This window comes from Meriones unguiculatus, chromosome 5 (assembly GCF_030254825.1).
Source record: "Meriones unguiculatus strain TT.TT164.6M chromosome 5, Bangor_MerUng_6.1, whole genome shotgun sequence".
Lineage (NCBI taxonomy): Eukaryota > Metazoa > Chordata > Mammalia > Rodentia > Muridae > Meriones > Meriones unguiculatus.
Window position 1 is genome coordinate 128,293,318 of NC_083353.1, and position 26,281 is coordinate 128,319,598.

The 26,281-nt window shown below is 41.6% G+C and overlaps 1 protein-coding gene across 7 annotated transcripts in view; it reads right to left on the minus strand.

Annotated features, from left to right (window-relative positions):
* Positions 1-26,281, minus strand: part of Abcc9 (ATP binding cassette subfamily C member 9) — a 111,120-nt gene that overhangs the window by 72,515 nt on the left and 12,324 nt on the right. For 6 of the 7 annotated variants that reach the window (XM_060384427.1, XM_060384424.1, XM_060384426.1 and 3 more), the window contains 10 exons: positions 21,004-21,170; positions 19,617-19,859; positions 17,007-17,201; positions 14,780-14,932; positions 13,944-14,099; positions 12,287-12,421; positions 9,033-9,195; positions 8,171-8,211; positions 7,097-7,239; positions 406-514 (listed from right to left, as the gene is read on the minus strand). In XM_060384427.1, coding sequence (XP_060240410.1) covers positions 406-514; positions 7,097-7,239; positions 8,171-8,211; positions 9,033-9,195; positions 12,287-12,421; positions 13,944-14,099; positions 14,780-14,932; positions 17,007-17,201; positions 19,617-19,859; positions 21,004-21,170 — 1,505 coding nt within the window. The remainder of the gene's footprint in view (positions 1-405; positions 515-7,096; positions 7,240-8,170; positions 8,212-9,032; positions 9,196-12,286; positions 12,422-13,943; positions 14,100-14,779; positions 14,933-17,006; positions 17,202-19,616; positions 19,860-21,003; positions 21,171-26,281) is intronic. The other variant, XM_060384429.1, reaches the window with a different exon arrangement.

Below are 26,281 nucleotides of genomic sequence, written 5' to 3' on the forward strand. Positions count from 1 at the left end.
AGCATGCAAAGCCAGTGCGCTGAGATGAAAAGAAAATAGGTCATGTACATGTTAAGCGTATCAAAAATACTTAATGAACCAGTAAGCATGTCTTAAACTAAAATGTATACTGAAGCTAAGAACGTAGGTAAAAGCAAACAACCACTCAGTTCCCTTTTGAACCAGGCATGTGGTCATTCCCTCAGAATTTATAAAGACAACATTCCTATATCTATATACTGAATTTAGATGTGTGAGGATTTATTGTTGTAGAAGCATGTAGAGCCATTTTTCTTCATGTAAATTTAAGCAAATAAAGCTTACCATTTCTTTTAACTGGACTAATATTAAAGCATATAAATTTTCAAACCACCCTCTGTATAGCAGAAACAACCAACCAAACAAACAAACAAAATGAGCTCTCACCACTCCGGTGTGCTTCCTACAGGACTCGAAAGGCAGGGCGCCCTCCCCAGTTCTCCAGCTGTCCTCGCCAATCTCGTCGCTCAAGAGAAACTCATTCAACTTTTGAACACTGTGGAAAGCCACCAACAAACACCGTGTCAGGAAACTCTGTGAGGTGACTGTGTAAGAAGCACACCGACTTGCTCACTTAGAACTTCGTTACCAACGTCTGACTGCACAGACCCGGAAAGCCACAGTATTAGAATTGTCACAGGAAATGGTATTCTGGCCCTCTTGAATGACAAGCGTTCCCTTCTTATGTATGAAAGGTGTAGCTGTCGTTATGCTCTCGTGTTTTAAAAGGTGGGATCTGAAGAAACAGCCTTGTCACCCACAAGAACATCTCTCACTCTGTACCCCTGAACACAAGGCCAAGACAAGACTCATGAATCTGAACTTCCTCGTCTAACAGTGCCTGGAACACACTTCTATACGGATGCTTGTTCAGTGAATCAAAGGATAAACAGTGATTCACACAATATATCTGGTGGATCCAATTCTCCATTTCTCCCTTCTAGTATGCACACAAATCTCGCTGAAGCTTTTACGGAATACATGAGCCCTAATGTTGCTGACTGTCAGAAGCCATGACTCCTCGGCTACACTGGGAGGGGAAAGAACGTTCTCTTCTCTAGGTAACATCCTGTCATCTTTTACTTTAATTGTCAGCTTGACACACCCTAGAGGTACCTGAGAATAGAGTCCCAATTGAAAGATTTCCTAGATCAGACTGACCCGTGGTTGAGTCTGTGGGTTGTCTTGATTGTCAGTTGGTGTGGGAATGTCCAGCCCACTGTGGCTGACCCAGCTTTTCCCTTGGCAGGTGTCCCTGAACAGAATTAAAAGGCTGGCCAAGTGTAGCCCTCCAGTTGAGCCAAAAAGCAGCATTCCTCTACAGCTGATGCTTCAAGTTCCTGCCTTGACTTCCCCCAACCATTGACTCTAAGTTGTCTTGAGTCACACTATTTTACCATGGTAACATAAATGAAACTAAGACACATCCAGTTACAATGTAAATAGATGGTACCCAGTGCTAAACCTCTGCGCCTCCCTGTGCTCTTCATCTGGGCTCTCTGGATGAAGGCCCACAGACTACTGTGTTATCATCGCCCAGTACTGTCTGTTATCCCCCCCCCCCCCCCAGTCTGTGAACACCTTTAAAAGCAAAGCTCTCCTGGGTTTATCTGAATGTGTGCATCATGATTCCTCAGTGATGCTAAGAGAATAAATGGCTAATAAATACTAAAAGCGCCTCCTGCTTATGTAAGGTCCTTTCAGGATCCACCGAGGTGCTATCTATGGAAAACGCACAAACCCTTTCCCTTTACTATGGTAAAGTAATTCCAGCCAAAGTACTGGGGTTCTCTTCTACCCTGCAAACCCACTGATTTAAGAAGCCTTCTCTTAGATATCAAGTGACATGCCTTCCTTTGCCTTTCAACGTCTTCCCCATCATCCTAGAGCCTCATCCTCTGATAATTCTGCTGTCAGTATCATCTCCCCGTCCACACAAAAGCATCTTTGGTCCCACAAATACACTAGACTTCTAGGATACTCACACCTCCCTTGTACAGTCTGCTTCCTCTGGCTAGCTTCATTTTTCCTCTTTTTCTCTCTCTCAAGAGACATTTAGCCTTTTAGAGTTAGCAAGCATAATCACATCCTTCAGACCATCATAAACCAGATAGCCTCCCTTCTCTTTAAATAAACTCATGGCTGTCTGTACGCCATACCTTTCTGTATATAAGTATTCATTTTGCTCCCTGGCCTCTTGAAATCCACAGTGGACTCCCTGCTGCTGTCCATCTATAATCTCTTCTCCTCAGTTACTAAGGCAACCTGTCTACTTCAGAGAATGTAGACCCGCAGAAGATGCCTGGGTATTAGGTGTTTAAAATGGTGATAAATGAGTAAAATGGAGATTTGTAAAAAGATCTACAGTATTCAGGCACTGCTTTGGGCCATATCTATGCATTATCTTGTTGTATCAACCTTCAGAAGCAGGTGATATTATGGTATTCATTTGATAAACGAGAAAACTGAGCCTCACATACAACAAGTCAACACATTTGAAGTTAAACAATAAGTACTTTATGCCTAGAATTTGAAAGTAGGCATGTTTGATACCAGTAAGTTTTTTAACCTGTCTTCAACACTGTCAAGTTCATTATTTTGTTAATGTCTAATCTGTTTAGGTAAATGACAGTTTTATGTATATACATTTACTTGTTCACTCCTCAAATGCTACCTTGGTTCCTTAATATTTCTTTTGTTTTGATTATGCATCTGTTATGGGTATTTGTGTCCGTGTGAGTGCAGGTATCAGGAAAAGCCAGCAGAGGGCATCAGATCCCCTGTAGCTGCAGTCACGGAGGTGGTGAGCTGTCCAAGATGGGTGCTGGAAACCTAACCTGGGTCCTCGAGGAGAATAGTATGTGATCTTAAGAACCATCACTCCAACCCTTTGAATATTACTTTGGATGTTTAGACACAACTTGAAAACCTTGGACAGGAGTTACATTAATGCAGAATAACTAATTTTGTGACTGATAGTTGTATGGTTTTTTATAGGGATTATGAAATCTTGTGAATTGGAATACAGAGACCTGGCCAAGGTTTAATCATGCTTGATAATAAAATCAGTAACTATTTATCTTACTGATGGTGAATGAGGGACTTGCCAAGAAGAAACATCTCTGAGGGTCACACAAGAGGAAAGACAAAGTTTGTCGTTGATGTTACTTTCCTCTGGAAATGAGAGATTTCTTTAATAGCATTTTTTTCCTCTGGCAAATAATATCTTTGGACATAGTCAGTGCATTACACATCAAATACCAAATACCTATAAGGAATACTACATATTCTACTCCAGAAGAGAAAAACACATAAATCCTAAGGGAGTGAAGAAATAAGTTTAACATTGTAAAATCACTCTTATTCGAGTACTTTTGTGTTTTTGAGACAGGATCTCGGGTGGCCCACGTTGGCCTTAAACTGAGCCTGTAGTAGAGGGTAATCCTGAGCTACTGAGCTTCCTGCCTCTACCTCCCAAGTTTGGGATTAGGACCATGTGTCACTATGCCTGTTGTTCTTATGAAAACTTTATTTTATTAACTTTTACGTGGATGGCTGTTTTGCCTATATTTACACATGTGCACCACTTCCATGCTACCTACAGAGGCCAGAAGAGGGTGTTGGGTTCCCTGGAACTGCAGTGAATTTTTAAATAACAAGTGACTTTTCTTTAGTCTGTTTTTTTTTTTTTTTTACATTTCACCTTAAAATTCAAGGAGGCTGCGAGGGTGAGGCTGTGCCGAGACAGCCTGTATCATATTTGTCTCTCTTCCACTTTGTTATAAACACAATGGCAAGTATATTGCATGTTCACATGCTCCACACAGTGAACATTACAAAGGTTCCTGGATATTGATTTGATTTAAACCATTTCAAAAGAAAGTGTAGGACTTATCCCGGAGTTGAGGATTCCACAAGGCATTGGATTTCCCTCCAGCAAAGAGGTTTCTCACAGGCACACATACCAGAAGTGTATGTGTCTGCTTCAGCTCATTCTAACCTGGCAAGTTTCTGAATGTACTTAAGAGTCCAGTAAAGAACTTATGAGTTCTAGAGTCCTGAAGAGGAGATTTCAAAATCAGCTGACAAAGTCTCAAATTATAAACAGGCGGCTCAGCTAACTGCAGGCCAACTGGCATTTGAGATTGGTCATGGGTTCCCAGGCACCGGAGCAAATGCGGAGGACAGTCAACACTGGGAAAATGCCTGTTTGGGTTCCCAGAACCAGTACCCAGAGGGAAAAAAATCTGGCCACTTCAGTTGACCCACCTCCTCTGTCAGACCTGCAGATCAACCCCAGGACGTCATTTTGGAGAAGTGAGCTTTTAGAAGCACATTCTATTTGTCCTGTGGCTTGGGGAAGCTGGCCTGGGGCCCTGAAAGCATGCTGGGCTTTATCAAACTGGCAAGTGCCTTTTCACCAAGAGAGACAAAGGTGGAGGGCTAGGAGAAATGCACAGAGTTTACTCCTCACCTTCCACCTCCCCAGCTCTTACTAACAGGATTGTTAGTGGGTTTGAGGAAGGGTTCTTTTATCTTTCTCAAATCAACTCTCAAAGTCCTTTTAATGTTTGGCAAGCTCTTTATTTCAGAGGCATGATATTTTGTGAGTTATAGATGCTTTTTATTTCAACTTCTAGTGCAAAGTCAAGCTTCTATTAATTAAGACTGCAACCATGGAAGGGATAGCCATTAAATGGAAAAAACGAAAATAGGGACCAAAATAGCAGACTCTGGCCATTTATCAATTTTATTGTTTGAAGTGGCTTCCCTTCCAGAGTGCTGCCTAATTTGGAAGCATGGCTACAGAACTGCAGTCAGTGATCTATGTAAGCCATCCCAAAGGCAGAACAATGGGAGAAAAAATGAGGGTAGCTAAGGCCAGAGGGTCTGGGCTCTCAAGCCCAATAGCTTCCGAACGGTTACCGACAGCCTGGCCCAAAGAAGAGAAGGGAAGTTCTGTTAGGGTCCCATCCCCCCACCTGGCCCTTTCAGGCTAGTTCACCTGCTTTTTTACCATTTTCCAGCATTTAGTCATTGTCAAGTCAATATAAAAAGTTGCCTACAACCAATGTATTGAACATCAAACTCTAAGTTTCTCAGTAGTGCACGGGCCTTGTGGAAATGATTTCCTTTTGAAATGTTCTTCGTCGCTGTCGATCATAGAATGAAGCTTAAGGGGCACCCCTTAGGCGTTCAAGCTTTCTTCAGTGTTAGAACATGTAGACATTTCATTCAAAACTCACATAGAAATGTGGCAAAGCCTGCCTGCAGCACATCCTGAGATTCTATTAGATATATCAAGATTGCAAAGTAAGATAAAAGAGAGAGAGACTGCCTTGTTCATAAGGTAGTCTGGGACAGCAGATGGTAGCACAGACAGGACAGTGTGGCTTGTGAACTTATTTGTGTCTATGGTACAAATGCAAAACAGTCACCATCAAATGACACCTCCTTTTGTAGCCCTGAATTATTGCCAATTATAACCGAGACAAAGTTACTCTGCTATGAGCATAGCTAAGAGAAAATTAACTGTTTTCAAAGAATAGGAGCTGAGATTTTTTTTTTTTTTGGGAGATTAAACTGCAATCAAAGTAGCACACTCTTGGCTTGAAAATCTCCTATCACTGCTGGTACACCTATAGACCACTGCAGCATCAGTGGGAAACACAATGGCCACATTCATAGATACAGTAAATATACATGAAAGCTTTGGCCCATGTCACATCAATGGAAGGCAGCACTGCCATTTTCATCAAGAACCATCAAGGTACCACTGTAACTATCACCATCACTTATGGAAAGGTTGACCTTAGCCAACCACCAGAGAGGACTGCACAGGTAACTGGAGGTGTTTGCCTCAATAGTAAGCATGTTAGAGGGGAAATAAAAGACATTCTAAATGTCCAGTAAAAAGCCAATTATTCAATAAATTATTATTTTTAAATAATGGACTGTGGAATAACCAGTGAGCAGCTTCCTCCTGCAGCAGATGAGAACAAATACAGAAATCTGCAGCCGGACATTGTACAGAGATTCAGAGACCATGGAACGTATAGCCCCAAATGGAATGGTTCCATCAGATTTCTCCCCTCAGAGCTCAGGGAATCCCAGAAAAGAGGAGGAAAAGAGAATGTAAGCACCAAAAGGGTTGGAAGACACCAAGAAAGCAAGGCCCTCTTGTTCAACACAAGCAAAGCTCGTGTGAACTCACAGAGACTGGGACAGCAGCACAGGGCCTGCAGGGGTCTGCACCAGGCCCTCTGTAAGTATTACGGCTTCCAGTGTTGTTAGGGGAGTCGTGAGTATGAAAAAAAATGGGTCTCTGATTCTTGTGCCTTCTCTTGGGCTTTTATCCTTCTGATGGTTTGTCTTGTCCGACTTCAATGTGATAGTTCTTGTTTTATCTTACTATATTTTGTTATATTTAAAAAAATAAATGAATAAATGAATTAAAAAAAAACTAGCCATGGGGTAAAATTAACAACTGAGCTGTTACTTATACCTGCTGGAGAGGGAAAATCAGTTTTTTGTTGTTTTTTTTTTTTCCCAGTAGAGCGACACTGTGTATGTCAGCCACTCCAGGACAAGCAGTTGACCAACATATAATGAACTCCACAGTTTGTGTGTGTGCATGTGTGTGTGTGCGTGCGTGCCTGTGTGCTTTTATTTGGTTACAGCTTGGTGCTTTGGGGGAGAGGTGATTTTATTTTTTTCTTGGTTTGAGGGGGGCTGTTGTATTGGATTTTTGCTTGGTTTGGGGGAAAGAACTTAAAGTTGGGTGGGTGGTGGGAGAAAAGGATCTGGAAGGACTTTAGGGAGGAAAATAATATGATCAAACTATGTTTAAATTTAAAAATTCTTTTAAATAATAAAAATATGATAATACAAATATAAGGAGCTCCGATTCACAACAATTTCATCAGAAATAAGACACTGCCTGTTAGGCATATTCAGTTTCTAAAAGTGGTAGACATTCGGACACCCTCCTGACAGTTCCTTTTTGTGCTTTTGCAAATTTACCAGCAGAGGTTTGTACCACCAATAAGCAAATAAGCCAGGATGGCTCGGTGCATACCTGATGATGGCTTTGACTGCAAATCTTACCACCGTGGACAGCAGGAAGAGCGGCGTGACGAGGATGTGGAAGAGAGACAGAGAGGCAAAGGCCTCAGCTGGTTTCAGGTTGTTTCCACTGGCATATGCATGTGTCACAAATGTCTGCATGTACAAAAAGAAGTTTATTTAGAAAGTTCTGGAGAAAGTGACACACATGCTGACTTTCAACTTGACAGTCCTACTATATATCCTGCTGTGATGAAATGTCACTGAAACCATGAAAAAGAATTACCTTACCCCAAACTCATAACAAATACTAAATACTAAAACAATACTTAGTAAAGGCATGATGGTTTTCACACAATCTGAGCAGTAGACTCGAGAGACAGACAAGACAGTTTATTATCTATAGACTAGGAAATTGACTTCTCTCAAATTACTGGACAGAGAAGGGAGGAATAACTGGACAGAGAACTCAGAGTCCCCCATGCCCAGGCAGATACTTTCCAAGCACCCCAGCTTCACTATTCTAAGCAAAGAGAGTCTAAGTCTCTAAGTCTCTGCTGTGCATCTGTATTAACACTCCCACACTGTAGTCCAATCAAGACCTACTCACATTTGTAAAAACTATATGGGTGTGTTTGGTATGTTAGTGAGAAATAGAATCATTTAACGCTTTCTGGTTGCTAACATGAACTATTTTCTTATAAGAATGTATGAGAAACAGGTCACCACGATCAAGATGGATACTTCCCAACTGCTGTTAGTTATAATCCCTGGAAGGGGCATTTGCCCACATTTTGGAACAGATTTTATTGTTGTGGCTAGGAGAGGAACTGATATCTAGGAAGGCAGAAGCCAGGGATGCCACTGTTTACGCTGACACTAAGGATATCTCCTTCCTGCAAGGAACTGTCCAATCCAAAGTATCCATGGAGTCTGGGCTGGGCAAGCCTGGACTAGAATCATTGCATTGGAAACTACAGACAAAGAAGTGGCGTGAGAAGTAGCAGCCACAGCCACCCACACACAGTCGGAAGTCATTCGTGAACTGATCTGCTTCTATCTGTAAAAGCAAGAAAAAGTGTCTTACTGCAAGGACAGCTGCGATGGGGATCGCTGCATTCATGAAGACTGCGGGAAGAAATCAAGTGTGTTACTTCACTGAAATGCGAAACCATTTTCCCCATGCAGCCAAATCATCCACTCTTCCTTTGACCCTCCTGTAGACCAGAAGGGCCGACGGCATCGGTGGTGCTCTGCCTGGATCTGCGAATATTCCCCAGGTGTCTCTCTTCGCCTGCAGTATAGAAGCTCCCACATACACATTTTAGCCAGAAAGCACTTTTCTTTATTAAAGAATTATGAATTTTTTCTTATTAAATGTTCCAAGAAACAGAATTCAGATAAAATAATCCTTTGATAATGCAAATTATTAGAATGCGTAAAATGTGCATTTTTTGAGAGCATTTACAGGTTATACTTTCTTTGGTCTACTGAACTAATTTAAGTTATGAAAATTTGGTTATTTGCAGATGAAAAATGAAGAGGTTGACATTAGTTCATGTTTAGAATCCAACAGGGGTTATCAGCTTTAACTTTTAGACCTTTCAGTTAATAAATAATTTCATATCTTCACCCCTCCCTAAACCACAAATGCAGAGCCAACACAGGGCAACTCAAAATTTTAGGCTAAAATCCGAGAAGGGTTTAAAATAGTATGCTTTCCCTTTTGTTTTTTTGTTTTCTTGTTGTTCTGTTTTAAAGGCCGGTTGATTCATTTTTAACTTATGTGTACGTGTGTGTGCCTGGATGTATGTATGTGTGTTATATGTGCATTACATGCAGCTCCCTGTACAGACACGGGCTTCCTCTGACGGCTAGAGCATTTCATCGGTCGTAAGCCAAACTTCACCCCATGCGCCCTGGTCACCAGAGGGATGACCGCGACTCACTGGACAGCGACGTGTAGAGAGCAAAGGCCTTGAGGCTGGAGAGCTCCTTCATCCTAGTCTCTTCCACGCTTTTGCAGAAAATGTGTTCCCAGGCATAGAGCTTAAGGAGCTTGATGCCTTTCAAGATCTCATTTGTCTTCTTCAGCCTCTCAGTGGAATAGTCCTAATAGACAAAGGACAAAATTGTAGTGCAGGGGGTAGCCAATTGCTCTAATGCCGAAGGGCCCAGTGATGCTCAGGCCTTCCAGAGGCCTTGGCTCTGACTAGCTCTGCCATGCATGGCATGATAAAATAAGTACACAAATACATGCACGTACATACACACAGATACATTACACACATACATGTGCACACACACAAACATATACACACGCACAGGCACATTGCACATACACCTGCACACGTGCACACATACACACGTATACGTGTTCACATTTACACACATGCCATTCACACATGCACATGGACACACACACACACAAAGGGACACACACGCACACACATAAATGCCCAGGAAATATGGGATGCTTCTTCGGTTTGTGTCTCCTCCGTACCCAGGGTCTATACACGTACTCTCTGAATCATCCCAGCTTCGGTATGTTGTGTTGCCAAAGCGAGAATCCTCCTTGGCTTTAAAAATGAAGAAGTGACGAAGGAGGTCTATCTAAAAACACATATGCTAGTTCTATTAAGGGTTTTTTTGTTTGTTTGTTTATATAAAAGTGAGTTTTTAAGCTTCACATTATTTCCTTGAGTAACAGCTGCAGGTCAGGTAAGTCTGAGTGTGACATATGATGTTTGTAATGGCCCCTTTTTATTTCAGTCTCTCCTTGACACCACCACAGAAGAGCAAGTGTGAGTTGAAGGACTGTGCTTTGATTCTTGTTTGATGCTGCAAGGGTCTGTGTGAGATGAGGTCTCACTTTTCCTCGGAGCCCAGCAGGTGAGCCTACTTTCAGCATGTTTCTGTGTACGTCTTTGTATGTTCTTGTTTAAGGCTGAAAATCAGAGTGACTTCAGAGGGAATTGTAGTGGGTTTAAAGTTCCCAGTTTAATCATTTGTTTAGCTGCTTCCATCACTCAGTAGTATACCAGAACAGCCAGTCAGATGCAGGAGGCCCCACTACCGTGGAAATGGACAGCAGGGTGGCTGAAAGGCAGATAGAAGACAGCAAGGCGGCTCTTCCGCCATGTTTTGCTCATCACTTTTGTCTCTGTGTGGCCTTGAATGCCTATCAACTGACTGCTCACGAGCAGTGAAGTGGAAGACACCTGTGTGAGGTGCCTGTCTCCGGTGATGTTGCCCCTCAATGTCTTTCTGCATTTGAACGCTACAGAAAAGGGGAGGTGACTCAGAGCACAGTGAGGACAGACAGACACAAGGAGTCACCTCACCTGAGCCACAGACAAACAAGTGAGGAAAAAAAACACAACTACTTGTCACTTGAGTAACATACAACTTCCTTGTCACAGTAGAAATGCCGGTTCAAGAGGCCATGCTGTGGGTGGGGCACCCTACATGTGTTGTCTAACTACATGTGATGTCTACATGTGATGTCTAACTCACACACCGCCTCGCCACATTTAATCAAGCTTTATTTCTAAACATGCTGTCAACAATTTTACTATTTGCAAAAATAAAAGAAATCTTAAAAACAATTTTACTATTTGCAAAATGTTCTTTTCAAGAAGCCAGTGCTTGCTCAGGTAAGAAGATTTTGCGGTAAACTAAAGCCAGAAAGGGTCAATAATTGGACTGTCTGTCCCTTCCTGGCTGACACGACCGTGAATGCACTCAGTAGGTTTTGCTGTCACCCATAGGTTTTAAGCAGCAGAGCACACTGCTGGAGGGAATTTAACCTTAGATGCGTCAAACCTGACCTGTGACTCCTGCTTGATTCATTTCTCCCTCGTCATAACTGACAGCTAACGCTTAAGCATAATTTTTGACAAGTTTCTTTTTCTTTTAAAATAACGTGCGGGATGTGGTGGTGCACACCCCTAATCTCAGCACTGGAGAGGCAGAGACAGGCAAATCTCTGTGAGTTCAAAGCTAGCCTGGTCTATATAGTGAATTTCAAGTTAGCTGGAGCTACACTGTGAGACCCTATCTCAAAACAAAAAAAAAACAAAACAAAGGGAGGAAAAGGCCTAAAGCCTAACCACCTGTGGTTCTCACAGTGTGAGACAGACAAGTCTCTAGCTTCCACTTAATCTTTATGAGTTGTTCTTGCACAGCCACTATTGAAGTCAGTGTGGAAATTCTTCAGAAAGACTGAAGCTATGTCAACCAGATGACCCAGCTACACCATCTCTAAATACCTAGCTAAATGGATCCAAATGAACCCTCACAGAGACACTTGCACATCAGTATCAAGAAAGCACCAGTCACAGTAGCTGAGCCTCGGAACCAAGCCTCGGCCCACCAACAGGGGAGTGGGTGAGGGCTGCATGTGGACTCTCACGGTGGATTTTATTCCATCATGAAGCAGAACAAAGTTGTGGTTTTTGCAGAATGATCATCATATTAAGTAAATTAGAACAGATTCACAATAGCAAATACCATGTTTTCTCTCATCCGTGAGTCCTAGATTTTGCATAGATACATAAATTCATCCATGTGTATATGACATGAAAGTAGATGTGAAACTGTATAGAGAAACAAATGGCTTTAATGGGAGAGAAAGGAAGAGATACGGATGACAAAGAATATATTCAACATACACTAAACACTTGAATGAAATCACTATGTAGAATAAATAGGCACCAATTTAAAGATTTTTTTTTTGCAGTAATAAAAGTACACATTCACTACCCAAGAATATAAATAAAGCCAGAAAGGTATCACTGTAATCCCAGAACTCAGGAGGCAGAGGCAGGCAGAGCTCTGTCAATTCGGGCCAGCCTGGACTACAAAGCAAATTTCAGGCCACCCAGGCTTTAAGTTTTGAGACCCTGACTCAGAGATGGGGGGAGAATAAGAAAGAAAGAAAGAAAGAAAGAAAGAGAGAGAGAGAGAGAGAGAGAGGGAGGGAGGGAGGGAGGGAGGGAGGGAGGGAGGGAGGGAGGGAGGAAGGAAGGAAGGAAGGAAGGAAGGAAGGAAGGAAGGAAGGAAGGAAGGAAGGGAGGAAGGAAGGAAGAAAGGAAACAATGATTTTGAGTTTATCCAGATTGAGATGGACTGACCTCTTACACTATAAAAATCCCCCCGTGTTGATCAGTTCCCTAATAAAGGTTTCAGGGATGTGACTTACCAGCGTGCTCTTCTGAGCCTCTGCCAGCTTCGTGGCAATGAAGTACTGAATTGGTGCAAGGAGCACAATGACCGCAGCACCAACCAGCGCACTTGATCCAAGCAAGTTGTACAGCAGGATGACCCCCATGATGATCTAGGGAACACAGGACGGGAGCGTGAACAGGCCGCAGGAGCCAGCAGTGGGGGCAGATGCTGTCAGTGCAAACTTATCATTCTAAGCTTATTTGGGGTCAACTCAGCCGCGACAGTTGGGTTTTGCTGATTGCTTTGGGGCAGCAAGTGCTGGGAATGTGTTCTAGTATGTTGGTCTGTACAACTGGTGTCAGGCCCGCATGAAGCCGCAGAACGGACTCCTGGTGTTGCTGGCCTTAAAATGCAGCTCTAGACTTAAGAAAAAGGTCTTTAAATGGTTGGAAAGGCTTTCACCCACCATAAACTTAACGTTCTAGGGTCTCTTGGAATTGCACAAACTTTTCAAAGATATGGAAATGGCAGCATTTCACGTGAGCATAGAAGGGCTGCTGGGGCCTGAGAGCTCCCCACTCGGTGACTCCCAAAGCCACATAAGACAAGAGAGCTAGGACTAACTAAACCTGTGAAGAAACCTGGATGTGGTGATGCCTGCCTCTGATCTAGCACTCGGGAAGCTTAGGCAAGAGGATTGCTGTGAGTTCAAGACCAGCTAAGATGCAATAGTGAAACCCAGAACCCAAACAAGCAAAATTAAAGAAACACAAGCCTACCAAGTATAAAGCCTCCTGGCTTACTTCATTACACAATTTCTCTATTTCTATCAAGTTTTTATTTTTTGCTTCTGAGAGTGGCTTCAAATGTGCTACATAGCCAAAGCTGGCTGAACTAGCCTAGAATGGCCTCAGGCTTGCTATCCATTACGCTCAAACGCTTGTATTTTATGAATTTGAACTTCTGCTAAAAACAAACTATAAGCAATATTCGTAAGAATGTGCATTTTCATTATTTATGCACGTTTAATAAATTTAATATGCATTGAAGGTTTCAATATAAAAATTTTAAAATGAAAAATACCCAACATGGCAAATCAGAAAAAATAACTGAAAGTGTTTCTTTGGCCATTTTTACCCAGTGGGACGAAAACTACATCTTTAAAAAAAAGACACGTAAAATTCTACTTTATGTAACATAAAGCATCTACATCTTATATAAAGATATGTAAGTGCTGCGGGCAGCAGCACTGCAGCTTGTCGTGTTCCAACCACCTTATAATGCCTGATGTTTTGCAATCCGCTGGCAGTTGAAGCTACGGGCCAGTTTGAAGTGACCGCTATAGATCAGAAATGCTGTGGGAGTTGGTCAGAGTGGAAGAGTCCAAACCTAAGTCAAGAAAGTGTGTGTACTATTCCCACTGCACAGTTAAAGAAGTGACACTTTGAGGGCTTCAACTACAGCGCACGCAAGGGGCGCCATGGGCATTGGAGCTATAATCCTGCGTCCTGATTTTGAACTTTCTAACATTCCTTAGTGTCTGAAAAAAAAAAAAAAAAAAAAAAAAAAAAAAAAAAACGGGCCTAAGGACACTAGAACGTTCAGACAGCATACCCTTCGCTGAGTCAAACGTCCGAGCTCTGCTTGTTTCATTTCCCTTGCTAACAAGCATCTTATGTCTACTGATCTACCTGAACAGGCATGGCCCACAGATTGGGACACAGGAACAAGAACCACATGAGCTGATTGGTTTCTATAGCAACCAAGTTGTTGATCTGTCCCAGGGTCATCTCCCCCATGGATAGGTTAGAGGTAGAGAGCCGAAGGATCTTATTGTATATCATAGCCTGTAAGGAAAAGGGGGAAGATGAATGCCAAGCTGTGAGCTTGCAAAACCAATTTACTTTCTTTGAAAAGGTAATTATTATTTTTTTAATTTACAAGTTTTTCTACTCTCTTAAATTAATCATGATCTTAAATATGCAATCGTGTTTTCTAGAATTCTAATCAAAACTTACACTTAAGTTTGAGCATTGTGCTAAAAAATAAAAAGTCGTAGGAACGGTACATGCAAGATTTTTAAAATATATTTCTTAATATATTATTTTGAAAGTCTTCTACACGTTAATCTGTGTTTTTCTCATTAAGTAGAAGCTTCAGACATGAAAGCCAAAAGGGGGCCCTGAAAAGCAGGGGGAATCCAAAGGTGGGGGTTAAAAGAAAGGTGATTGAATATATGTGATCCCCAAAACAGAAGGAGAGAGGATTATTTGCAGGAGAGGAAGAAGATGAGACAGACAGACAGACAGAGACAGAGACAGAGAGAACACAGTACAATGAAATGTGTATATGAAACACAAAAATATTTTATTTTATATGATAAGTTTTAAAAAGCACACCCTAGAAACTTACTGTTGTAATATTCGAGTGAACACAGCAGGATGGGGGGTCTCTGAGTGGGTAGCGTTCTTACCAACACACAGTGCATGGCGTTCTCAAGATGCAGAGGTTCTCATGTTCTACATACCAGCAGAGCGCCACGGAGGTCGATGCCTGTCTCTATGGTCACATAGTAGGAAGCCTGCAAAAATGTCCTTTGCAGGATAAGGGCCAGGAAAAGCAGGACAGCCAGCACATAGGCATTTTCCAGAAATTCCTTCGACGAGAGTTTCTCTGAAACCTTATCCCAAAAGGGAAAACGGAAACAAATTAAAACCAGTTTTTCCATCTATATATAGTTTGTATTTACAAGATTTTCAATTTGAAACTCAATGTTCTTACAATGCAGACATGTGTTTTCCTTGAGATGGGGTCTCTCATTGGCCTGGAGCTCACCAGTTCAGCTGGACTGGCTGGCTGGCGGGTGAGCCCCGGGGCCCTTCCTGTCTCCACTTCCCCAGCACTGGGATGAAAGCCGTAAACCACCCTGGCAGTTAGTCAGGGATAACTTCTTTCAGTTTCTATCCATCTTAATCCATATTAATGAAACAATTTTTAAAACATGCTGTTTACTTATTTCATCCCTGTATCGCTTCCAGAGAGAAAAATATGATTTGTGAAAAATTGTCTTAGGAAAATGACTGAGTCCACAGGGATATAAAACATTGGTTCAGCTTTGTGTACAACAGTAGCATGTGGTGACAGTGTGGTGACAGTCAGTGAAGCACACGGTAATGACAGAGACAGTTTTCATTCTTTATTATTAAATTTTAGTGTTGTGAAGAGTATATAAAGCGAACAGTTTTTATAGTTTTAACTCTGGCATAGGTTCCTCTTCCTCCTCCTCCTCTTCCTCCTCCTCCTCTTCCTCCTCCTCCTCTTCCTCCTCCTCATTCTTCCTCCTCCTCCTCATTCTTCCTCCTCCTCCTCATTCTTCCTCCTCCTCCTGTTCCTCTCTTGTGGTAGACACGTGAATACAAATGTAATTGGTGGTGAAGTGTACATCTCTAAGAAAATGTTTGTGGCTTCAGAATGGTTGTTCTAACTTAGCTCAGGTGCAGACTGCTATGCCTGGCTCTTTTACACAGTTGAAGAAGATGGAAACTTGCTTCCCTATGCTTGGGTGGCAGAAGGTGGAGACAGAAGGATCTCTGGGGCTCAGTCGCCATCCAGTTTAGCCAAATTTTACTGCAAACTCAGAAAGAAGTCTGTCTCAAAAAGCATTAAGGCAGAGGAATGATTGAAAAACACACCCAGTGACAACCTTAAACACACACATGCACACACACACACACCTGAAAATATTCATGCATACACACGCATGCAATAAAACAGAAAAGAGAAATATGTCTTATGGAAAACAGCACTGCCCATGTTATTGATATAGGCCTTTTAAGCAGTGACTTATTACCCTGTCATACTTTTTTTAAGATTACTATAAAAGTTAAGTAAAATAATCAACAATTAAATTTTGCACAAAGTTCCTCTCACACAAAAGGTGTTTACAAAACATTTATAAACTCCAAATCATAGGAAAAATTTTGTTAGACAGATGGCTTCACTGAATGTGTGTGTGTGTGTGTGTGTGTGAGAGAGAGAGAGAGAGAGAGAGAGAGAGAGAGAGAGAGAGATTGAGATTTCTCCTATAGGAAAATTATTGGTTTTACTTAAAAAGCATTAAATTTTTCCATAAATAAGCCTGGATAATTTCTCACACTACTGCATTAGTAAAAAGTGACAATTACAGTGTAATCTTCCAATAGTGTGCTTTCTTTCAAAAGTACTGTGAGCAGGGCATGCAAGATGGCTCAGAGAGCAAAGGTGCTTGCCACCAAGCCAATGACTTGAGACAATCCCCAGGATCCACGTGGTGGAAAGAGAACCTACTCCGCTCCCACCAGTTGACCTCTGCTCTCCACATGTTAGCTGTGACATTCTCACGTTCACACCGTAGCAATTTGAGTAAGAATGTTGCCCATTTGTTTGAGTTCTTGATCTCGGTGGCACTGCTGAGAAAGGATTAGGAGGTGTGGCCTTGTTGGAGGAGGTGTGTCACAGGGAGCAGGCTCTCCGGTTTCAGGAGCCCATGCCATCCAACTTAGCTTTTTCTCTGTCTCAGGTACCGTTCCAAAACCATGCCTGCCTGCCTGCTGCCATGCTCCCACCATAATGGTCATGGACTCACCTTAGGAAATGCAATGCTCCAACAAACCCTTTTTTCTGTAAGTTTCCTTGGTCATGGTGTCTTCGTGGCAATGCGGAGGTAACTAATACAGATACAAACTAAACGATCAAAGCAAAGACGGTGCACTTACGCCTGTCGTGCTATTCAGCCCATTCTGGGTGTCGTTCACACGCTGGACTATTCCAGAGATGCAGAGAGGACCAGCGAACCCCAGCAAGTCAGCCAAGTACCGGAACGTGCTGCTCAGCAGGATGGGCCTCCCAAACGCTCTGTACATGGCGAGCCATATGGACGGGGTCCGATTCGGATGCTCAGCGACCTTTTTCTGAAACAAGCAACAGACTGGAGTAAAACCCAGGAGCAGAAGCTGACCTCGGCAGCTGTGACGTGCATTCTGAAGTCCCAAAGGTACATGAAAGACCCAACCTTAATTGTGGAGACTTCAACGCAACATGGGAAATTCTGCATCTTTGCATTTTATGCACATGGTAGCTGCTGGACCCACCACAATGAAACAGATACAGCTATAAGCTAGTTCTGTCTCCGTTATTGGTTGTCAAGGGAGAACATGGGACAGACCTACTTCTCCTCATCTTGGAAAATGTGCGTCACTCATAACTATAACCAAAGAAAATTAAATGGAAAATAAGATGATGAGAGTCAAAGTGCAGTGTTGTAAGGGTCTAATCATGTTTCCTTTCAAAAGCCCTGTGACTAGGACCGGCCAGGCAACTCAGCAGGTAAAGGCGCTTGCCACCAAGCATGATGACCTGAGAAAAACGCGGTAGAAAGAGAGAGCCCTCTCCTACAGGTTGTCCTTTGATCTCCACAGATGAGCCATGGCATGCCCATGTCCACACACATATACATCATAGCGACTTGACAATGGCCTCATAGGCTCATATGTTTGGACATTTCATATTTATAAGAGGTTCCCAATCACACTACTGTAAGCTAAAATAATTATCACACAAGATGTAGCTTTCACATTTTCTCAGCTTCATACAAGAGCAGACAGTTCATTTTTAAGTTGTTTGAGGCTTGTGTTTAAAAAAGGAAAAATCAATGGATGCACTACTAAGTCAGCCATTGATTCACTTATCAGCCGTGGTGACTAGAATTCTTGACACTGGGAGACATCTTTGGGGCTTACTGGCCAGCCAGACTTTCTCACAGGGTATCCTATGTCCCACTTAGAGATCCGGCCTCAAAAACAGGTGGATATCTCCTAAGGCAACCTGTGGCTATCATGTGTGGTCCACAAGCATGCAAACACATGCGCCTACACACACACACACACACACATGCAGACACTCACAATGGAACAGAATTCATCATTCATATTCAAAGTTGCCTGTTAGAGTCAACTATTTCCTCATTTTCTTGGGTTCGCTCACATGAGCATCGTAAATTCCAGCTGTTTGTTGAAAGTGCTCAGGAAACCTGAGGTAAGTTTAGTCTGTATTTTGTATATTTTAAATCTTTACTTTGTCAGAGAAGTTTAAAGATTTTTATGTAATACTTCCCTCAAGGAAACCAGAAAAATGACTCAGTCACATTTGTAACGACCTTTTCCTGCAAGAGCAGTTTCAAAACTCAAGATTCTTATACACAAGGTCGTTTTCAACATTTACCATAAACACTTAGTTGATTTTCACTGAGAGTTGCCAAAGCACTCTTTGACCCATTCAGCATGCATGACTCAATTCCGTCACTTTGAGTAGCAACCTTTTAAAGATGATTGTAACAAAAACACATCTAGAATTCTATGTCACAACCAGGAGCATTTGGAATGGTAACAGGACAAATTTCAAATATCCAAAGGTGGGATTGAGAAGTGAATGGGGTAAAGGGGATCGAGATACATTATAACGTGTATGAACTTGTCAAAGAACAAAGCAAAGGTATTTTAAAAATGAAATATCCAAAGACTCATTTTTAACATTTTAAAGTAATTATTAATACACAAAAGTGCTAGAAGCAGCCAACTTATAAAGACATTTATGATAACATATGAAATAGGAGTTGGCACTCCTTTAATTTCTATAGTGTCTAAGTTTGAGTATAGAAACCAATGTTCTTTGATAACTGATGTGAGATTTCTTTGAAGTAGTTATTAATGAACAGATGCTAAGTACAGTTACTTAGAAAAGTTATTCACAAGATGCTTGAGAAGAATGAAAATGTATGTGCTATTAATAGTCTATGATAACAAGTTGGCTACACGGGATGGCTCGGCTTACTATGTTGGTTTTCTTTTTTGCACACAGGTGTTCTGCTTCTGAATGTATGTGTGCCATGTTTGTGCAGTGCCTTCCAAAGCCAGAAGGCAGGGAACCTCCTGGGAATGGAGCGACAGATGGCCTGTGGGTCACCCTGTGGGTGCTGAGATTCAAACCCAGGACCTCTGCAAGAGCAGTCAGTACTTTTAACCACCGAGCCCTCTCTCCAGCCCCTGAGCTATACGTTAGCACATGTCCCAGAAAGAAAAAAAAAAAACAAAAAACCAGAGCCCTCGGAGTCCTTCCTTGTGTGATTAGGGACAACAAACATGACATCTCTTGACTCTATTAGCCCCTTCTCTTTTATTCAGTGGTTTAATTAACATGACACCAAACTACTGATGAGACAGACAGAAAATCTACTTTCCTTTGGCCACAGAAATTATTTGACCTTTGTACTTTCGTATTTAGCAAGGCTGTCCTCTGCGGTTACAGATGTGGAAGACAAACGCCATTACCTTTTGCTCCTCGTAGGCATCTTTCAGGCAAACATAGTTCGTCACTGCCCGCATGGCTATCGGCAACTTCCCAATCGCCTTCAGATCAATAGGCTTCCTGTGAGCAGATATGATGAGCGTGTTCATCCACCAGTAAGTTGCTTTAGACAGTAAATTCACGAACGGCTGGAGGAACCTCACACCCAGATCCTGGAGGTCCTCCGGAGGCTTCACTTTCTGAGGATTCATGAAGAAAACATATCTCTGCAGTAGGAGGAATTCCACAATGTGACCATTAGCCTACTCCTCTCTCCACAAATTAAAAACAAAACTACAACTCTTCCTACGTTTTCATTTAAGGCCGCCAAAAACTCATGTTTTAGTTTATGGTTCTTTCCATCGCATTCCAAAATACCCTTTGCTCCCTTGTTTTTCTTAGATTAACCAGCTAGTTGCCAGAATTCCACATTGAAACCCCTTGGAGACAATCCTGAAAATTTAATTAGACCTTTAAAAGAATTTGTCTTTATCCTGTGACAGAGCTAAATAAATGAAGATTTTTACATCATTGAGACTTTAACATCATCATTGAATGATGTGGTTTGGATGATATTAACTGTTGTCCGCTTTCATTGTAGTGTGTATCTGCTCATAATGTTATTTAATAGAAAATGAATATTGAAAAACCTATTAGTGATCGTAGTAGCTCACACACTGCAGCTGACAGCATTAAAAACAGAGAGTACTAAAGAGCCAAAAGCATAGGTTTCAGGCCTTAAGTATAGTCCTAATTACTGTATTTCAGACATGCACCAAAGTTACTACTGTAAAAGCTTCATCAGGGAAATGAGCACAGTAGATAAAATTATCTTCTTTACAACAATCAACTTCAAGATTCACACTTTGGTAAACCCACCCTGATGGTCATGGTCTCTAACTCTCTGAAACTGTAATTAACCCTAATAAACCCTTTCTCCTATAAGCTGCCTTGGTCACAGTGTTTCATCGAAGCAACAGAGAAATAACTAAGACAAACGACCTGCAACTTAGTGGATATTTTAATTTTATGTTTACACATATAGACTACATATTCCCACTCCCCCCTTATCAAATGCTACCTTTCCCAGCTGGCTGTAATCTTTTTTTATTATTAATTATAGTTTATTCACTTTGTATCCCACCTGTAGCTCCCTCCCTCTTCCCCTCCCAATCCCACCCTCCCCCCCTCTTCTCCACCCATGCCCCTCCCCCAGTCCACTGAGAGGGGAGGTCCTCCTCCCCTTCCCTCTGATCCTAGCCTATCAGGTCTCATCAGGAGTGGCTGCATTGTCCTCCTCTGTGGGCTGGCTGTAATCTTTAATGCTGAGGTCTTGATAGCAGTCATTACACAAACGCAATTGGTACTCACTCTGACCCGGATGACATTGATCTCCACAGCCATCAGCAGCCCATTCAAGATGACCATCACTCCTGTGATGCAGAAGCGCAGATCTGACACCCACCATCCCAACTGCCAGTATTTGACCAACTTTATTGTCTTTGTAATAAAGGCCATTACCCAATACAGGAATAAAGCTGCAGAAAGAGAAAAGGGAAATAAATGCAAAGCTTCGCTAACATTATATCATAAACACAAACTATTTTAAGTATTTTATTTGCAAATAACTTCGGTAAGAAACAACATATATGTTTAAGTGTGTGTCCTGGGTTTTAAATTGAAAGTATGATATGGTATGAGCAATAGGTGTCAAGGTTCAGTCTCCTGCATGTAGATATCTAGTTTCCCTCAGCTCCAGCTGCTGAAGAGACTGTCTTTCTTCCAATGTATGTCTCTGTGTCTTATGTAGTCATTTGGCTGTAAGAAAACAGCATTATTTCTGGCCTTCCAGTGATCTGCCTCTGTTGATACCAGTGCCATGCTGTTTTAATTACTAGAGCTTTGTGGCATCTTTTGGGAAATCATGTGATTTCCCCTGCCTTGCTTTTTTTTGCCTCAATACTTGCTCAGTTATTTGATGTCTTTTAGTCATATCTGAGGAGATGGCATTAGGTTGATGGGAGGTTCACTGAATCCATAATTGCTTTGGAGCATATCAACGCTTTGATCATATTAGTTATTCTGATCCATGAAAGTATGAAAATACATTAGAAATACTGAGGTTGTCCACTCTGATTATTTGTAATAGATGGGAAGTTATAAGGAGAAAGAAGCATAATCTCTCATCTCAGTTTCTGGGATTCTGAGGGTCTCTGAAGAGCTTTTGTCTCCTACCGTGTTTCTTAAGACGTTCAATTATGTGGAGAATTAACAAGTTGGTTTCTGTGTAATTTATTTGTTAGGTAGAGTCATTGTAGTTCTCTGTGTGTGGGGGTCATTATTTGCATGGAATCATCATGGCATTTACACAGCTGTGCAGCAGGGCTCCTGCCATATAGTTAACCTTCAAGGAGTAACTGATTCTCCTCAAAAAAGTAGGTTTAAACTGCACAGCCATCTTCAGGACACAGAGAAGATCAATGACTCTAAAGGGTAGCCTGGTCCTTGACCAGTTGTCAGAGAAGGGTGGGGTCCTTCATTCCTCACCACCACAGCCAGTATGGTGACATGAATGTGAGTTAGAAGCAGAGAGATTCCTACCCCTCTGTGAACAAGAATGCCACCCACTCTGTGCTCTGGTCATTACAAGGGAGCACAGGGTAAGAATGGGACCTAAATAAAGCACACCAGATAACCCATGTGGGCAGCACTCAGCAGAGCCAAATGGGCAAAGGTGCTCTCCCCTTCCTCATTGACACAGAAACATCAGGATCGGAACTCAGCATGCAGCTTAAGATATATAAATAGGGTTAGATTCAGAGGAAATTAACAGACCATGATCCACTGTCTAATGAGATCCACAGGTTGAAAATAAGTGATGGCAAAAGAATTCAAGCCAAGTAAACTAGGGGATGGAATATTAGATGGAAGGAAACTGTTTCTAATAATGATGAAAGGGTCCTTTTTTCAACAATGGAATTATGAATGGTCCAGTGAAAACCTGAAGATCTAGACACTATCAAGCATCTCATACTATTTGGTGTTTGTGAAATTATGCAGTATTTGTCATTACTAAAGCCACTCACAACCTTCAGATTATACGTTCACATTAACTCAGCGTGGAGCTGGTAATTAGGAAACAAGGCAAAACAAAATTAAAATGAGAATAAGGTATGACTCAGTGGTCAAGGCAGTTACTGCACAAGCAGCCAGTGTGAGGCCTGGGGTTCCAATTCCCAGAACCACGTGAGTGCTGAGTGGTCTTGGTGAGCCAACCACATGTATGTGCATCTGCACCTATACACACATGCCCACACACATATGAACATGCATACACACATGTGAACCATACAAACATTGACATGATGAAGGAAGGAGACAAAACAACGGAAATCATACAAAGTTTGATTGTATTCAGATCACAGTGAAATTAAGTTTTAGAAATAAAAACAGGCATGGTGCAACATGCCTGTAATCCCAGAACTTGGGAGACTCTGACAACAATATCAGAAGTTTGGGGTCAACCTGGACTACATAGTGAGACACTGTCTCAAACACAAGAGGAAAAAGGTCAAGAATTAGCTGGAGAGATGGCTCAGCAGTTAAGAGCACTAGCTGCTCTTCCAGGGAACCCAAGGTCAGTTCCTAGACCTCACATGTGAGCTCACAGCCTATAGTTTCAGTTCCAGGCTATCTAGTATCCTCTCAGGTACACACATGGAACATAAGAATGTGCCAGCAAAATTCCCATATGCATAAATAAAAACAATAAAATAAAAGTTTAAGACAATACTGTTACATTTTTTAAAAAGGTAAAGAACAATGCCTGTCACCTCTGCATTGCTGCTCAGTGGCTGACAGAGACTTAGCATCTTAAAATGGCCCACACACTTGTCATCTCACAGTTTCCACACACTATAAGGGTCATCTGGATTCTCTCACCAAGAGGCAAGCCAAGTGATGACAGGGGCTGCAAGGTCAGCGGAGGACAAACTGACTTTGAACTTTTGCCATTCTTTGTTGGATCCTCCTTGGCCTCAAGAGAATATTACAGACTAGGAACACAGAGCACAGAGACAACACAGTCACCTCTGAGACTTTCTGTTCTGTCAGCTAGCTAGATGTCCCCCAATACTTAAAAATTAAGCCAAGCATGTCTACTAACCCATGTGAAGGAAGAGTCTCTATGCACTCTATAAAATATTTCAACTGAATTATAACAAAAAAAATCTACTACTTTATGCAAAAATTAAGAAAAGTTAACCTTAGAACAAAGATTATAATTTTAGATGTTTAGTTTGGGGGAGGTCCCAAAACAATGTCTACCTTAGAAGTTAGGGAAAGGAAGACAGAGTATAAAAGGAAGCAACACAAAATGAAGAACTGATGAAGTGAGCACACTCAGGAAAATGGAAAAAAAAAAAGCTGATAGTTTGAAAAGATCACAGCAGACCGGTGGCTTTCTAGCCAGGTTAGACAAGAGGGAGAATAAAGCATCCTGTGTTGGGAATGGAGGCAGCTATATCTGCATAGTCTGTATTTGTGAGGAATGTAACCAGGGGCAACTACATTTGATATCCTATCCAAAAACTTAGATCAAAGGAAATTGCTTAGAACCAATGGCTGTGTCTGAAAGGAAAATAACCTTGCACTCCAACAAAATCTTATACACAACTGATTTTAAATGGATCATGGTTTTAAAATAATTGAAACCATAAACTTAGCAGATAAAGTATGAGACAGTAAATGTTTCTTAAGACACAAAAAGCAATAACAATACAAAAATGTTAGATAAATTATACCACATCAAAATTAAAATTTCATGATTAACAAGAGACTCAGTTAAAGAAGTGAATTTGAATGCTCCAAACTTGAATCTTGCAGAACACCTCTACAACTCAGAGATGAAATCCAACTTGCTAAAAATAAAACAAAACATACCAGCATCCACTCTAAAAAGATAACAAGGATAACAACTCGGCACCTTACAGAGACGGCAACCAACAAATTCATCAAATGGCGCTCTGCACCAGGCATCAACAGGAAGATGCACACTAAAGCCATGGTGAGTTGCTGGCGTATCCCCGCCAGTATGGCTACGTTAGGTGGACTACGCTCGCCACGGCTGTGTCCATGTGGAGCTGAAGCTGTCACATACTGTTTCTGAAGGTATAAAATGATTCAACTACGTCAAGGCAACACCTGTTGGTTTCTTACCGATGTAAACATACACCTCCGCCTGATCTCTGGCCCAGAAATTTATCTCTGAGGATTTTACCCTAAAGCAATAAACTCGTGCATTCACAAAGCTTTTCACAACAGCCTTTTGCTTCCCATGATAGCCCAACTCTAGACACAGTGTAGGTGTGCATCAATAACACAGGAAATAGTTGATATGCTTGTGCAGAAGGATATTATCCAACAGCTGATTCCAAGAACAAAGCACTGGTTAAATTACTTTATTAATGAGGCTCAGAGAATCATGCTGAGAGCAAGCTGTTTAAATTAAAAGAGTTTAGACTATTTGATTCAATCCTTGTGAAACTGAAGGACAAACTGACCTCGATGTGGTGGAGGAAATCAGGGTAAATACTGCCTGTGCAGGGAGAAGGGAAGTGGGGGTAGGCCGGAAGGGACAGAGCATACAGCATGGCTGACGGCTGTGCTGCGGCGGGTATAGGGCACACGTCTAACAACTCAAGGCCTCTTGGCTTCAAGTATGCAAAATTTAGTTCTCAGGAAGAACTGTAGACAAAGATTAAACTCTGGTCACAGACCGTGTGTGTGTGTGTGTGTGTGTGTGTGTGTGTGTGTATAAAGAATAGAAAAATAAAGATTTGTGCTAAAGCAGAATGAAACCTAAATTGAAGTATAATTTTAGGTAGGGGGTGGGTGAATATTTTTATACTTCTCTCAATTTTCTGCATGTTTGGAAGTTTTTATCATAAATTTGTAATGGGAACAAAATTACAAGTTCATGATTTTAAAATGAGCATTTTCCCCCTGGGATCAAGTCTTTCTCTTAAAACAATGAGAAATTGTCCCTGTATTTTAATTCTATCAGTCCTGTCTCACACCTACATCATAATTATGCTCCAATTTTGACTCAATTGTCAAAATTGAGTCAAATTTACTTTTAATTTTTATCAAGTATAATTTTACTTTTAATTACACTTTCAAATTTTTCTTTTTTGTTGTTGTTGTTGTTTCGAAGTAAAAATTTTAATCTCTTTCACATGTCCATTTTTCTGTGATTTGGCTGGCCACCATTTTCACTAGAAAGCCTTTGGTGCTGGTTCAGATCTTAACGTGCCCTTTATGTTGCTTAGATTGCCTTCCCCAGCCCCGTGTAAGACAACACAGAAATAAGGAATCAGCATTTTTCTTGTGCATGCATCTTGAACATCAACATCCTCTTGACAATAAAACACTACTCTGTTATGTTTCTTCTTAGAATTTCTGGTCAGCACTCTGTGGCATTTTCCCACATCAATCACATGAAATTGCCTTGGGCAATTCCAAGCTTTCATTTGTACTAACACATGATTGTAGTCATAACTTCAGCAGGTTCACAGGAGCCAGGAGTTCACTAGGGGTTCATGATGCATGTGTTCGTCTCAGCTCCATGACAATGTACGCATGAAACAGA